Below are 16631 nucleotides of genomic sequence, written 5' to 3' on the forward strand. Positions count from 1 at the left end.
TTAATTGTAATTTTCCATTAAGTTCTCCCTTATGTTTCACTTAAAATTAAGGGTGTTGCAGAAAAACCCTTAAGTTTTTTCTGTTGCGTCTCCATGGCAACAATAGTATTTTATAACAACAAACCGGGGTCGCTGTCATGAAACACTTTACGATTACCTTTACCTGAGAGAACCATTTAAGGAATTATATGCAAAACACTTTAATTATTATCTTACAGTAGTTAAGGGGAATTTAAGTGTCAAAGGAAAAACTTAAGGTGCTTTATGCAACCGGGCCCTGAGCCCTCTACTCGGACAGCACGCCAAATACGCATATTTAATAACCCTGTTCCAAATTATTTGTAAGTGTAAACTCATGAATAGGCCTATATAGACCAGCTGTAAAGTTTATTTTTATCATTTGATGTTTCTTGAATTTTAATTGCAAATCATGTTTTCCATCAGATCTTCTACAACAAAACAAACAAACAAATAAAAAACATTACAAATAAGACAAATTCAAAATGTTGACAATATATCTACACCAATGGCATGAAATTAGGGGTAAACTGAGACAGTACAAACATGACCGTCGCCTGAAAGATCACAGTTCTGCATGTGCACGTTGTAAGCAGTTAAAAAACCACAACAGTTACAAACTTAAATTTATATTTCGTTTGTACTGCTATCCTTAAACACTAGATGGAGACAAACCCTAATATTAATATTTCAATAACAGAGATGATTACTACAACCAACAGGAGACATTTTATGGTTGAAGTGATTTTAATTTCAGAATTCAGAACAGTATCGGTCATGATATGAAAGATCAATAAAAAGAGACTATTTGATTCAGAAGTGCAATGTTGTTCATACAAAAATTAATTTAACATAACATTTTGTAATTTATTTTAAATGCCTACAGGAATTATGAAGACAATGGGGCAAAAAAATCTCAAACTATTTAGACCATATTGGGGAACATAGTAAATAATGAATCATTTTATTTACATAATTTATCTGCGACAAATCTGCTTTTTAAAGGCTTTGAGGGACTTCGCCATCATCGGTGCAACTCCTATAAAGACACAAGTCACAAGGAAAATACAATAAGTGTGTGTTGAAAGCGATAGCTATATAAAATAAATACTTGTAGGTGGGAGAATAGTTTCATGAAATATACAGCATTGATTCGGTTTCCTTCACTCTTACGAATAAAGGTTCATAAAAGTTTATTTGTTGGGCTGTATGGTTCCACACAGAACCTTTAACTGCCACAAAACCGTCCTGTTCTTTAAAGTGGACTATGAAAAGGTTTCTTTTATAAAAGTTTGAAACTTTCTTTGGGAAACCAAAAATTGTTCTTGTTTTAAAAGGGGGTCCATGGAAATATGAACCTTTATTTTTAAGTGTTCTTAACCAGAAGATGATGTTTACAATAAAAAAACATGAACATATTATTGATTATAATAAATTATTCCACTGCCAACCAATTATGGTTGAAACAATTTAAGAGGTGACTACAAAAGCTACATATAATAAAAACAGGACCCAGCTTGTTTCTACACTCAAAAAAAGGTACAAAAGTTGCAGATTTTGTCACTGGGACATATCTTTTAAAAAGGTCCTAATATGTACTGTTTAGGTACAGATACAGTATGTACCTTTGAGGTGCCAGTATGTACCTTTTAGGAACAAAAGTTTTTTTTAATGTATCACCCCAGTGACAACTTTCGTACCTTTATGTACCTTTGATCTGAGAGTGTACAGAGGTTTGAGTGTTGATAGTTACTGATAAAGTGTTAAAGGTCTCATGTTCAAACCAGATGAACCACTAGAGGTCAATAATGTAACACTCAGTGCCATTGTGCAGTATGGCAATTTGAACAGACTGTTCAGCAAAAACTTGTTTTTCCTATGGTATGAGGTGCTTTATAGATCCAGTGACATGACTTTACAACTCACGCTTCATCTTTCGTGGGTCATGTGTTTGTCCAGAGCTGTTGGAGGGTTTTGAAGATTCACTGAAGTTGGATCTTCCATGGCTCTCGTGGAGTTTCACAGTACTGTGTAAATAAGAGTATAGGAAGATTTCAGCTAAAATTCCTTTAACACTTTCCCACCAGCAACATAACAATAACTATTAATGGTCACGTAAAGTACATACAGTTTACTCTCTGCTTAGAACAGTTAAATGCAGACCTTTCAGCTCAATTTTGCTGCAAACTGACCTGGGTTTGTCTGTTGGGCGAGGAACTATCACGGGACCAGCTGTGCCATGAATCTCCTGTTGGATCCTTACATTTCTAGGTGGCTTAGCAGCTGAATGTATGAAGGCCATTTTCACCTGTCTTCCTGCAAGCATGGGGGTGATATAAACACAGTGAGTGAGTAAACCACACTTTGACAAATTAACACATGGGCCGTTAAGAGATGTGTACAAAGTGTAACAGTGAGGTTGAAGTGGTTGTAACATTGACCCACTAACATCTGCAGGGGAAATGGACTTATGTTTTTTTATTTTTTCTTAAAATGAGAAGAGAGCAATTCCAACCAAGTGTCATGAACAAAAACACTTTATTTTTCTATAAATATAAGATGTGCTGAATAAGTGGTGCTGTATGGCTTTGCTAATTACTTTCCCTTCTCTTTTATATTCGCTTTTAACTATATTGTACCATTTTAAAATAAAACCAAATCAAGCAAAGTTTAAATGAACTAATGTCAAGTGGAAAACTGTGAAAACGACATTAAATTGCAATTCAGTGGATTGTACATTCCCTCTGTCCGATTCAGATTGCGTGGCCAATTGAATTTGATTTCCAACTAAAAATTACCTAATATCTGCATTTGACTAAACCCTGCAAATATAGGTGAAAGAACAAAGTCAATCGCATCTTCTGAAACTGGTCAAATCTTAGTCTAAATGTTAGGATTATTTGAAGATAACAGATGGGATCTTTTGCAGAAAGGCCATCATGCAGTAGGATATAACAAAACAGAAGCGAATTAGTTTAATGCATGTGCAAAATGTTTTAACACCCAGGGTTTTGCGGTTAACCTGAAAGTCGCAGTTGTGCTTAAAATCTATTCATAGCCTAGATAGACAGATGGTCAGAGCCATGTTACTACAGAGGGCAATCGTATTTCAGCAATAAAGTCAGCCTGCCACTAAACAACTGTTCCCACTGCTGAGAAAAACACTTAAAGATTAAAGAGATTTAACTTTCATAATTACCTCCCAATGGCCTGGCAATATCCATTTAATATATTAATCTAGATTGTAGAAATTTTCTGTGGAAGCAACTTATATAAAGTTGCCATCCGCAGTGAAAAAATTAAGAGCTTACATAACTGCCATACAAACTTAACTGCCAAATAAAATGTTGCTCTACCATTTATATATTGTTGAAGTTTACAGTAACGTAAATACATGGAGTAATATGAAAATACTGAGCAAAATTGGTAGCTCAATTGGTAAAGCATTGTGGTAGCACCACAAAGTCACATGTTCAATTCACAGGGATACGCCTGCTGATGAATGTAGCACAAATGCACTATAAATCATCTTCGAATAAAAGCATCTGCCAAATACCTTAACGTAAATGCAAAACAAATCAGGATGAAAGGGCTTGAGGGAAGTTAGTAATAAAGCTGAGCTGCTTGCCACATTTATAAAGAATTGATATTTTACAGTATTTTGAATATATCATTAGGACTTGAAACTAGCAATTTCTATTTTCTAGTTTTGACTTAAGTGTCACAAAAAAAGAAGTAAACACACTATTCATTTGAAGATTTTTGGAAAGAATTTCTTCAGTTTGTCTTGCACTCTTGGTTAAACCAGTACCAGTCCTGGCTTATGGTCAACTCTGCACATGTATCTGACCTCAAAAACAAATACCTTTTGGTTTCCCAGAGTGAGCAGATACAATGCTCTTTGTCAGTTGCTTTAGTTTTCTCTCCCTCTCCTCAGACATGCGGAGATACATCTCTCTCCAAGATTCATACTCCTCCAGCTGTGCGTTCCGAAAATCTTTCAGGCAGTGCCTCTCCCAAAGGTGGTCTGTCACCCCTATGTACACCTGTGTACACCAAGTGAGAATTATGATGTCACAGAAAGGCAGTCCACATTAACCAGTCAAACCCTTTAAAAGGTTTTTTTGATGATCTCGTTAATGTGATGTCAAACTGATAAAGCCCCGCCCACAGCCACCGGCTGACAGCTCTGCATAGTTTCTACCCTCAGTGAGTTGAATGCGGTCCGCCATATCTCAATAGTGAGATACTATTGTTTCAGGCGGCATTCACAGGAATCAGGTCTATTTTAACAAAAAAAAACGTTCACCTTTTTTGGCAAGGGAGTGAGATGCTGTAGCATTTTCTCTCCCACCCAAATTGGGGGATTTTGGACATGCTTTAAAAAATTACCTGTGGGGTATTTTGAGCTAAAACTTCACAGAAATTTTCTGGGCACACGTGAGACTTGTATTACATCTTGCCAAAAAGGGCATAATAGGTGCCCTTTAAAGGAACAGTATGTAGGATTGTGGCCAAAACTGGTATTGCAATAACAAAACTTGTGGCTAAAACTGGTACTGCAATCCCCCAACTGGTGGCCAATACACAACATGACAACATAAACATCAGTTGAGGGCTGCAACTCCACTTTTTAAATGACAATATCCTGGCCAGACCACTGTTTTCAGTAATATAAGTATTTGAAATGAAAATGATTTCTAAATGTCTAGTGACATATCTGGGCCATTTTATGATTAATTGATATACATTTCTTACATACTGTTCCTTTAATGATCAAAATCCATCATTCTGGCTATGAAAAACAAAAGTTAGCCTCTTACTGGATTATACTCCTCGATCCGCAGAAGCTGCTCAGGTGTGCAACGTTCAAGTACTGGCTCCAAGATTTCGAAAGGGACTCCTCCAATCTCATAGAGAGCTGCGAGACAGTCAAAATCAACCTTTAAGACCAACCAAACCAACCTGACCTTATCCAATTAGAGAAAAAGATTCATGATGTCGGGCAGCATACAGTCAATGTTGTTCTGTAGTGCCCGAATGCATTGCTGGTATAGTGTCATCATGGCAGGCAGGTATGTGATCTTATTGCCCGAGTACACTTGCATCTTATTCTTAAGCCTCTGGCCAATGAAAACTGGGTCCTCTTCAGCAACATCCATGACCTTTGTCTCAGCTTAAAACCAGAAGCATCAGAGAGAAGATTACCCAAACAGCAAATGCTTGAAGTCTCTGAATGTATTATGACAAAGCCCAGTAACTGAACTCACCTTTCATTTCACCAAAATACTGATACTGTGAAATGTCCTCACATTCTGGAGAAATGGTTGGTAGAGGAACATTAAGCAAGTCGGTCAATGAGTGCTCAGGAGCCTAGGAAAATTGAACAAAAATTAAAAAAACAAAAACAATTAAAATAGCACCAGTAGATGCACTGAATCAGGTTTGAAGTAAGTTGTCTTTGGGTTTTAAATGCCTACTGGCAAAATGACATCAAACTGATCAAACAGAAAAGGCAATATTTTAGCTGAATACATTTTTTTGAATAATAATAATTTGTCACATGGTTTAAGATGCGGACAATAGCACAATAGCTTTTCAGTCAGCCCCCATTCACTTTCATTTCACAGAAAATAACAACCAGGGCAATCTTTAGACATTGCGAATTAGCACTCGTGCTAAAACACTTAAACAATGCATCTGGTTTGTCCAATGTAATTGCTATGTCCATATCAAATAAATTGTTATTCATTCAAATCAGCCTTGTGTTCCACTCAAAGTCATACATGTTTGGAAATAAAATGACAGTAAAACAAACTTTACAGCTTTCATTGAAATGCAAAAACAATAGCACAGTACTTGACATTGGTTACCATTGTTAGTGGGTCTTCAGATACAACTTCAGGTGTCTTCACGCAGGATTCACGCACTTGCGAGTTCTCTTTCTGGGCAGTTTTACGTCGTTTTGGATTCTTAACAGCACTGAAGGATTTTTTGCGTTTCGGAGGCGCATAATCATAGCTCAAGTAAGCTTCAAAGGACATGGAGGGTGTCTCAAAGCAGGCCTTTTCTCCCATCATTTTTACTTTCTCTTTAGTCTTGTTCATTGTATCTTTCTTGCTTGCATCTGCACTTTTTTCACTTTGCACTGCTGCTGATTTTAAAGCCTTCGCTCGTACAAGTGTCGGATTTGGTTGTTTCTTTGTTATACTAGAAACCTTCTCAGTCTTTTTATCTTCACACTTCATATGGTCAGTACTAATAGCCTTTTCCTTCCCATGGCTATGAGACTTTGAGGTTCGGGAATCTTTTGTCGCCCTATCCTTTTTAACACCATTCAAAGAGGCTTCAGATTTACTGGATTTCATTTCACTTTCAACGTCATTGTTTTGGGATGTTTTCTTGTTGGCGCTAAAATTGTCACTTTTTGGTTTTTTTCTAGAATTGGTACTCTCTGAAAGATGACTGCTACGTCTTTCTTCAACTTCTTTGTTGGGCTGTTCTCCACTTGAATGAAACAAATGGGAGACTTGAAGTGAGCCACATGAAATAAAAAATTATTATAAATATACAATACAATATTTAAGTCAAAGCAAATATTTAGACTCAGATTATACCTTAGAGAGTCTTTTGGGACAAGTGCTTTCCATCGATTTACTAACATTTTTGCCACCTTTCCTGCCTGATCATGTTTCCGAAATGAGTTAACCAGTTTGCCAATTCCAGTTTCCTACAAAGATTGAAAGCAAAATATTACGTGACACATTAAAGCTTTATTAAAGCACTCCTAAGTGAGGAAAACTGACTCTTACAGACAGAATATCAAGTGTTATGTCCAGGTCTTGAAGTTTCTTTAAGATTTTCAGCACCTAAAAACAGAACGAGAAAAAAAACATTTATTGTGGTTCAAACCAGTAAACATGCTGATCAGCCAATCAAAATAAGGCAACACTGATTAAACACCTAAAAAATCTGGTCTGAAGGGGTTAAATATGTTCTACTAATAAGCATTCATTAGCGCTGGAAATTCTGGAAAATCTGCAAGATTTTAATATTAAAATTAGAGTTGGTCACTGAATGTTCTTAACACAGCTACATCATTTTATATTATTATCTTTTAGTCAAAGTGAAACACTGCATAACATTACTATGCATTTTTTAGCTACTTCTAGCTTTTTTTCTAAAACCACCAAAAAAAGCTAGAAATAGCTAAAAAGAAACAGAAAAACAAAATGTTAGATTTTATCTATTAGATAAAGCTGAAGATTTATCCAGAATTATCCAGATTTCCCAAATATTTAATGACAAATGTTTAATTTTCAACATTTAACCATTTTAACTGTTGAAAGTATCAGTATTGCAGGTTGAATACAGTAAAAAGGCATTTGTGAGAAGTGAAGAAAAAGTTTCCTTAAAAGCCCCCTAACCTAGAAAATGCACTTTTAAATGAGTTTCTATAAGAAAATTAGACGCCAGTATGTGTGCAGAAACAACCAGTTATTATTCAAATCCATCTTTTCTTCTTAATCTCCTTTAAACCGCAACAGTCACACAAAACAGGCTGTTGGGGATTCCCTTCAAATGTGATGTCACATTGATTATGTCCCACCCATGAACACTGAGGGGCAACCTTTCGATATCTCTGATGAAGCCAATACGGAAGTGATTTAAACTGCAATTCATCGACTGTCCGGTAGAGGCTGGCTCCAAAAGGGAGTAAATTTATAAATTATATTAAGCCTTAAAGTTCTGCATAATTAAGGGCTTGGCCGCTTGAGTGATGGTTGAACTGCCACTGCTGTCACTGGAGTCGAGCTAGGGGTGTGTGGCTTAAAAACCAGCCACCTCAGCTTCCTCCATTGTCCCACCCATTTAACCATTTTTGGGTATCCGCGGGTGATGCACGATGACGTGCGGGCAAGATGGCGACGGCAGGCATGGCCTACTTTAAGCTGCAAAAACGATCTTCAGAAACCTATGGGTGATGTCACGGACACTACATCAATCTTTTACAGTCTATGAGTTCAACCTTCTGCCAGAGACACATGTTTTGATGTAGTCCAAGCACATGTACGTCTACTTTGCATATGTGAAGGGGAACAGAAGCTTTCTTTGCATTTAAAGAAACACACACAAAAAACAGCACGTTTTTCATTGCAGCCACAAATAGCCATATTTAACATCATATAATGAAAGATTTGTGGTGTATTTTGAGCTGAAACTTTACAGACACACTCCGGGGATATCAGAGATTATTTAAATATTGCTGAAAACACCTAGGTTAGCAGCCCTTTGAGGTTCAAACCAGATTCATCCAAAATAATTCTTTGGTACACAGTTTATTTTTCAAATTAATAGCATTGTCCTAGTACTGATAAATCAACACTGAACAAATTTGTTTACGAAGCAAAGAAAAATTATAATGGTTAAAAAAACAACCATGTGGCTCCTTTAAAAATTGGGATTTGCTGAGCAAGAACTGAGACCAGACGCTATATATGGGAAAACCTCAGCCATGGTGTTGCCATTTGCAGGTTACTATAAATGAGCAAGGCAATCACACCCACCTCGTTGTGAAATATCAGATGTGACATGTTTGCCAATGGGGATTTTTGCACATTGTAGAACCACATCAAATGATACGTCATTGCGAGTCGCCACCAGTTCTATTAGCAGTGTGGTAAATTAATTATCCAACAACTCTTGACCAACACATCGTCCCTTCACTTCATGGCCTAAATTAACAGACAGCCAACATAAGACAACTGCAATGCTATTTTTAGAAAGAGTGCCTCTTAAGTGCCCACCCCCATCATCTCCTCCTTTCCTGTCAACAGCTGCTGACACCCCACCATCTCCATTCAGACTTTACCATTATTTTCTTATTTTGTTACTATTTCTGTGGAAGTACTACATTTAAAAAACTGCAGACCGTAACGTCTTTCAAAACAAGACTAACTGGAAGCCACAGAGAAATTAAATCTATGAAATCAGTCAACAGTTGATGGTGTTTCCTCTGGCTTTAGCTGATCTTTACAGTCCAAGTGCTCTTATAACACACAACTACAACTGAGACTGATAAAGCGTTTTTGCTTGAATTCCAGGAGCACTTTATTTTGAATCAACCTCCAGGTCCAAATAGGAGAATGTTTCTCAGCATCGGTTTTATCAAGTCAATTTGTATAAGCAAATACTTTAGTATTTTTTTAACATTTTGACTGTTACCACTCAAGAGAGAAGGTTTTCTGACATACACTGACCATTTTGTGATAACATTTTGACCACCACTGTCACAATATATGAGGTTGTCACAAAGGGAACATGTTATTAAATAATCCGTTAAATTTAAATTAAGAGCATTTTTCTTTTACATGAAACTCTTCCCAACCTGGCATTCTCATTATATAGTAGCTTGCCCTTAGTTTATGTCAGTTTGGTTTTCTTATGTTCACTTAATCATTACAACAACTCAAATAATAAATTAGTTTTAAGGTAATTTAAGTTTTGGTTGCATTACCTCAAAAACATCTATGAATAGACTAAACTTTCCTTGTGACATGTGATAAACACTAGGGTTTTATTTTCAAATCCTGTCGTTTGTATCGTTTTAGCAAACCATTTTGTTGTTGTTTGCACAGCAACTGAGCAACATCCTACCGTGTGTCCTTCACAGGAATCTTTGAGCTGATGCTTTAACTGCAAAACTTTTTTCACATCAGCAGCAGCCATGTCACCTCCTCACAAACCCGCTAAACATGCACGTATTGAAGTGTCTCCATATGTTTTCGTCACCTTTATATGGGCGGAGACGATAGAAGTAAAGTGGATTTGATCCTGCAGCTTCTTTTTGTTATGGAGCGTGCTGTCTTCGTTATTCGGACGCACACAAATTATTTGATAACAGGCCTACTGGAAGGCGTGGGGAATCTCTTTAACATCTGAACACTGACCATTAGAAGAGAGTCAGATCAAACAATGATAAAATATGATCTCTCTTGCACGATGAAATATTTTAACGCTAAAGTTAATCACATTTAGCGTTTTTAAATTGGGTTTGTAATAGTTGTTGTACGTGTTCCGTCACGCCTTGCGTCAGACGCATGTCCTTACGTCACGGGTTTTTCTTATTTTAACCGAGAACAACAATGTAGAAATAACAATAAAAACGGCATTAACAACTAAATAAACCAAATATTAAAGGTGAAGTGCCTAATTTAAAAAAAAAAAAGATTTTGTTTTCCTGTATTCGTAGACAACTTGTTTTATCTCTAATTTTAGGACTCTTTACAAAATAACTTTTTACATGTGATTTTGAGAGAATTGCACAAAAAGTTCAAAAGTAAAGATTCCACTAATAAATTAGTAACGTTCGACACATATATTTTACCCAGCAAAACATATTGTAATAAATAAATATTTTAATAAATAAATACTGTATTTATTAAAAACTGTATAGGCATAATGTTGCTTGACAAAAAATTGTAATCTCTTGTAATTAAAAAAATCGCATCTCACTGACGTCTAGTGCAACGAGAGTCCCTTTTCAGCGTAGGCCTACTGAATTAAACAATTGTAAACGCGTATCTGTACGCAACAAACTCTGCGCCAATTGTTGCATTTTGTTGCGTACCATCCGGATGTTTGTGAGAGCAGGAGCGCGTCCTTACATTATTTTCTAGTAAAACAGGCATGGTAGATTCAATATATCAAACCAGTATTACAAGCGTTCTTTATTTATGACCTCTTGTTGAAATAACGGGGCACCAAATGCTCAAGCAATTTTGCGCAATCGCAGGAGGAGAGGAGGAGTTATGTTGCTCTCTATTCCGACCTCTGTGGTAGCGTATCTCTCTCCTACACACCGACTTAGAGGTGCAAGTCTGTCCTTGTCCTGCACCAATTTCATCTCGTCATCGGTAAGTTTATTGGGTTTCTTTTATTCAAAAGTCGTTGCGTTGTTCTCTGTAATACCTGCTAAAGTTCGACAAAGTATCTTAGCACATCATTAATGGCTGTATAGTATGTATGTTTTGTGTATGTTTTTAAACATTACATTAAACATTTCTTCAGACCATGGTATTGCTCTCTGGTTTTTATAAAGAACATGTAGACAAGATGTTTTTTCTTCTTTCTTTTAAAGAAACTTTGTGAAGACCTGAAGGTTCTTATGGTACAAAAACCTTAATTTATTTTACAAAAACTCTTATTTTAGAGTGCTTTTCCAGAGCTTATAGACATTTGCATTACAGACATTTGCATTTTTAGAGCTGCCTCAACCCCGGATTGTATTTAGATTTCAATTGGAAATTAATTTATAATTTGTATTTAATTTGAATAATTGTCTTCTTTGCATTATAGATATTTGCCTTCTTTGAATAAATATGAAATTTTTCCTTTTTATTTTAAGTTTAAAAGATTTATAAAATACATTAAAGTGATTTATTCACATTGATGAATAATGATACAATAATACTATTAGGAGTCTTTACTGTCGCAAAATAATAATTACATTTACACATAAAATTAAAAGTATTGTAAAGACAGATGAGTTTAAATGACATGAAATCTATAAAAGGAGCAGTGTTGAACTCCGTTTCTATTCTTGGCCGTAGATGTGATAAACTGTGACAGATGCATAGAGAGGAATGCTAGGGTGATATGCTGCAATGACCTCTCTAAGTTAATCTTAGTAAACAAACAGCATTAGTATGAAGCTTTACACTTTAAAGCTGACTTTTGGTTTACTTGGTTTTTGCTTCTTTGTTAGAGTGTCTCTTAATAGTGGAGGAACACTGCACATGGTTTTGAAATACGAGCCCGGTCTGGGTCACTACACTACAGACTGAAGACAACTGGCTCAGTCTGATAATTAGTACCTGTATGTTTTAAAAATCACCCGTCTGCTTCTGTTCCTTTTAGGTCTTGGCTGTGACCCATTTTTACAGTCATGGCACCCAAAAAGAACAAGGCCGCTAAGAAAAACAAAGCTGATATCAATGAGATGACGATAATGGTAGAGGACAGTCCTTCCAACAAAATCAATGGCCTAAACACTCTTCTAGAAGGCGGAAATGGCTTTAGTTGCATTTCAACAGAGGTAACCGACCCTGTTTATGCACCTAACATGCTGGAGGGTCTTGGCAACATGAGGCAAGAAAGCTTTCTCTGTGATCTGACCGTAGCAACTAAGTCCAAAGCCTTTGACGTTCACAAGGTTGTGATGGCATCCTGCAGTGAATACATCCTAAACATGCTCAAGAAGGATCCATCCCTGAAGAAGATCGAGCTCAACGATTTGTCTCCAGTTGGTTTGGCTACAGTCATCACATATGCCTATTCAGGAAAACTGACGCTGTCTTTGTACACAATTGGCAGCACGATCTCAGCGGCCATGCTGCTGCAGATCCATACTCTGGTGAAGATGTGCAGTGATTTCTTAATGCGGGAGATTAGTGTGGAGAACTGCATGTATGTCGTGAACATTGCCGACACGTATGGCCTGAAGGAGACGAAAGAAGCTGCTCAGAAATTCATGCGGGAGAACTTCATCGAGTTCTCAGAGATGGAACAGTTCCTGAAGCTCACCTACGAGCAGATTAGTGAATTTCTGACGGACGACTCGCTTCAGTTGCCTTCAGAGCTCACAGCTTTCCAGATTGCAGTTAAGTGGTTAGACTTTGATGAGAAGAGGCTCAAGTATTCTCCCGACCTGCTGTCCAGCATTCGTTTTGGAATCATCACACCTCAGGACCTTGTTAATCACGTACAGAACGTTCCAAGGATGATGCAAGATGCAGAGTGCCACCGTCTGTTAGTCGATGCCATGAATTACCATCTGCTGCCATATCAGCAGAACATCCTGCAGTCCAGAAGAACCAAGGTCCGTGGTGGCCTCAGAGTGCTGCTTACTGTGGGTGGACGACCTGCCCTAACAGAAAAATCTCTCAGCAAGGATGTTCTCTACAGAGATGAAGACAATGTCTGGAATAAACTGACTGAGATGCCTGCCAAGAGCTTCAACCAGTGTGTGGCTGTTTTGGATGGCTTCCTTTATGTGGCTGGTGGTGAAGACCAGAACGATGCCAGGAACCAAGCCAAACATGCTGTGAGCAATTTCTGCAGGTAAGGTCATTTCTTTTCAAAATTCTTTCTCAAGCATCTATTGACATGAAAGCATATTAAGCGATGGCTCACCAACGGCTATTTTTGTCTCATTAGATATGATCCCAGATTCAACACATGGATCCACCTGGCTAACATGATTCAAAAGCGCACTCATTTCAGCCTTAACACCTTCAATGGTCTCCTGTTTGCCGTGGGTGGACGAAATTCCGAAGGCTGCCAGGCATCGGTCGAGTGCTACGTTCCCTCCTCCAACCAGTGGCAAATGAAAGCAGCAATGGAAGTCCCTAGATGTTGCCATGGCAGCACAGTAATTGATGGCAAGATATTGGTGACTGGTGGTTACATTAACAATGCCTACTCGCGTGCCGTATGTTCTTATGATCCGTCCACTGACAGCTGGCAAGATAAGAACAGCCTAAGCACCCCAAGAGGATGGCATTGTTCGGTGACCGTCGGTGATCGTGCCTACGTTCTTGGTGGCAGCCAACTGGGCGGACGGGGCGAGAGGGTAGACGTCTTGCCAGTTGAATGCTACAACCCTCACTCTGGCCAATGGAGCTATGTCGCCCCCTTGATCACAGGGGTCAGCACTGCAGGTGCTGCCACCTTGAATAACAAGATTTACCTCCTGGGCGGGTGGAATGAGATTGAGAAAAAGTATAAGAAATGCATTCAGGTGTATAACCCCGACATTAATGAATGGACTGAGGATGATGAATTGCCTGAAGCTACAGTTGGTATTTCATGTTGTGTTGTTACCGTCCCTACACGCAAAACACGGGGGTCGAGGGCCAGCTCTGTATCATCAGCACCAGTTAGTATATAAGCATTGAGATAAGAGGACAAAGTAGATCAGTTGCCAATTGTAAAATTAGCAGAAAAATGCAACTTCATTTTTGTTAAAAGATTAAGGATCAGTACATGACAAAATCAGAAAATTGAATTAGTCTATAACATTATGAGCTGTGTATAAATTTTAAAAAAATATTTATATAAATCATTATGTTTAAACTAAAATTCAACTTTGTCAAAGTAAATACAGAAGCAAAGTAATTAAATCTAAAGAAAATATGGACTTCATGAAAGATGGTTCACAGGTTGTGGAAAAAGTCAGAAAGATCTCTTTTGGGGGTACATTTGTAATTGATAGGTTGTACAAAAAATTCAAACATCCAACATATATCCGTGAAGTCAATATATTACCTTTCTTTGGAAAATGTTTTTCCGAGTGGGGCCAATTGTTTTAAAATACAAAATGTTTAATAAAATCCCTCAATATTATGTTAATGAATTGAGTGAAAACTGAGGCAGTTACAACACTGCAAACTGTCCAAATATTTTAACCTTTTTCTTTAATTATCAATAAATAAAATAGCTTAAAAATAGTTGTACTCGCAACATTATTTTCCAGTGGTGCCATCCTTTCTGCAATGTACAAATTGTACTGTACCTGCTTGTGGTTCACACAGGCATAGTGTAATACAATAAAACATGAAAAACATTGCTTGAGAAAGGCAGGTTTTTTATTTTACCTAATCCTACCTACCAGGAGTAGATATGGTACTGTAAAACTAAGCATAGTCTATTTAGTAGTGCTAAAAACCAACACATTATTTTTTTTATGCTTAAGAAACCTACACTGTTTTTGTAATGTGTCCGTTTACACTGTAAAGGTATGATATTGGTGGGTGATGTTGTGAAGAAGGCAGAATGGGACATTGAATGACAGTGACGATTTACTAACTGAATAAGTAACTGTGAAAGTAGTAAAAAGTTGTGCCTGAACTATCAAACTTTTCCTGACAGTTCATGATTTTAAATGTTCTGGAAAAAAACTTTTTTATTTGACAACTGCACACACTACTGATTTTTAGATTACAGTATGTAAGATAATACAATCAATGAACAGAGATTGTATTTGCCAGAACACAAACTTGTTGTGAAAGCTCTGCATATTTATTAAAGATTCTTAAGAAATGCTGCTGTTGTTGACATTTATATGTAGAACATATTTCTTGTAATGTGTTTGTATATAAAACATTACTAACCCAAATATAACTTATACATTTATTTCTTTTAGTCTTCTGAAATAGTGTATCTGCTGACCAAATCATATCAGATGACCCAAGATTATCTTAATAATCACCAACATCATGAAATATTAAGCTTAAATGTAATGGGAATGGGATGTTCATATTGACCAGGTAATCATTAACCGCAGGTAAGAATTTATGACTGATTAGTATTATCAGTTAAAAGAAAAAATATTTAAGGCAAGGTTGCGTGTCGACACGTGCCAATGGCACTTTTCTATCCTTAATTTGTAGGCTTGTAAATGATGCAAATAAAATAATTGCTACCCTGACGGTCTGGTAAAGTAATTTATAAGAAATAATTTGTAGCCTACTGCATAGGTGTCCGTGCTTGGAAGCTACACGGAGACGTGGACAGACCTTTGCAGGGTCTTTTTCCTGGGTCACAGACAACCGTCCACTGTACTTAAAGTCAAGGACAATTTAATAGTTAACTGTTAATGTTTGGTTAACAAGCTGCGGTTGTCGGTCTGAAAAATTAAACTGAAATGAACACCCCTAAATGCTATGCATTTGAACCTTAATCAACATTAAAATGCAAAGTCATGATTTAAAAGGCCATTAGTGAATGAGCAGGAAATGACTCATGACATAATATACATCATGTTTTCATCATAAATAAATCTAGTTTCTTTATTTCTATTCTTCACACTTACTGACATATAACTGGGTGAAGATTTTGTAGACTAACTTCTGGCCCTAAAAGCATTCTTAAAAGTTTTTTAAATAGTTGTAACTTGTATATTTTCTAAATTGACATGAACACATGTTCAGAAATGTTGTTTTTCCAGCATTCTGTGTGTGAAAATGAGTTGATCTTGATAATTAATAATCTTTTGCTTCATAGCTTGCATTTTAAGTAAATAAATAATATTTTTTGTAGTTAATAAGATAACAGACAATACATGATGCCACTACTAACTATAGAAAACCTTCATGAAAATGTTGTTGGTGGAAACGAACGACCCTTACTTTGGTACAGTTGTAATTTCTGATCTCACACTACAACAACCGCTTGCCGCAGCTGAAGAAATAATACATCAAGTAAATTAACAATATGCACTGTTGGTGAACACAGCTTAAGAATTTGTCATCAGTTTTCAGTTTTAACACACGATCACTTTACTTTACCTTTGCTCACCCTAATTTTTAATTTTGCACTGTCATGATTACAGCAGCTCATTTTAAAGAACCACTTTCCATACCTGAACGATCCCGCCCAATAACAACAGGAGGATTGCTGAGTCATCTGATGACGTCACTGACCAGACCCGGTCACGTGTCTTCAGCGCGAGGAAGAGAAATCTCGCTACAGCTTGCCTCCGATCATATATCACCGGCTTGCGATCTGAGAGCGTTTTATTCAAACACAAAGCGTGTAGCATACGTGAAACG

The 16631-nt window shown here is 37.0% G+C and overlaps 2 protein-coding genes across 4 annotated transcripts; one reads left to right on the forward strand and one right to left on the reverse strand.

The window, feature by feature from the left end:
- Positions 1-577: 577 nt before the first annotated feature.
- On the reverse strand, positions 578-16621 carry eloal (elongin A, like). Of its 3 annotated transcripts, none has more exons than XM_065249308.1 (11): positions 9676-10664; positions 6831-6887; positions 6636-6748; positions 5892-6525; positions 5289-5391; positions 5033-5194; positions 4842-4939; positions 3884-4064; positions 2211-2334; positions 1945-2045; positions 578-1057 (listed from the first exon to the last, which is right to left on the reverse strand). In XM_065249308.1, the coding sequence occupies exons 1-11, from the start codon at positions 9745-9747 to the stop codon at positions 996-998; spliced, it is 1707 nt and encodes a 568-aa protein (XP_065105380.1). In that variant the 5' UTR covers positions 9748-10664; the 3' UTR covers positions 578-995. The 3 variants fall into 3 exon arrangements, with proteins under 3 accessions (XP_065105380.1, XP_065105373.1, XP_065105366.1); XM_065249301.1 differs by lacking the exon at positions 9676-10664 and adding an exon at positions 8586-8737; XM_065249294.2 differs by lacking the exon at positions 9676-10664 and adding an exon at positions 16442-16621 and having other exon boundaries at positions 581-1057.
- On the forward strand, positions 10811-15121 carry klhl31 (kelch-like family member 31). The gene is made up of 3 exons (XM_065249287.1): positions 10811-10934; positions 11938-13140; positions 13237-15121. The coding sequence occupies exons 2-3, from the start codon at positions 11966-11968 to the stop codon at positions 13967-13969; spliced, it is 1908 nt and encodes a 635-aa protein (XP_065105359.1). The 5' UTR covers positions 10811-10934; positions 11938-11965; the 3' UTR covers positions 13970-15121.
- Positions 16622-16631: the final 10 nt, after the last annotated feature.

Source organism: Paramisgurnus dabryanus, chromosome 20 (assembly GCF_030506205.2).
Source record: "Paramisgurnus dabryanus chromosome 20, PD_genome_1.1, whole genome shotgun sequence".
NCBI classification, from domain to species: domain Eukaryota; kingdom Metazoa; phylum Chordata; class Actinopteri; order Cypriniformes; family Cobitidae; genus Paramisgurnus; species Paramisgurnus dabryanus.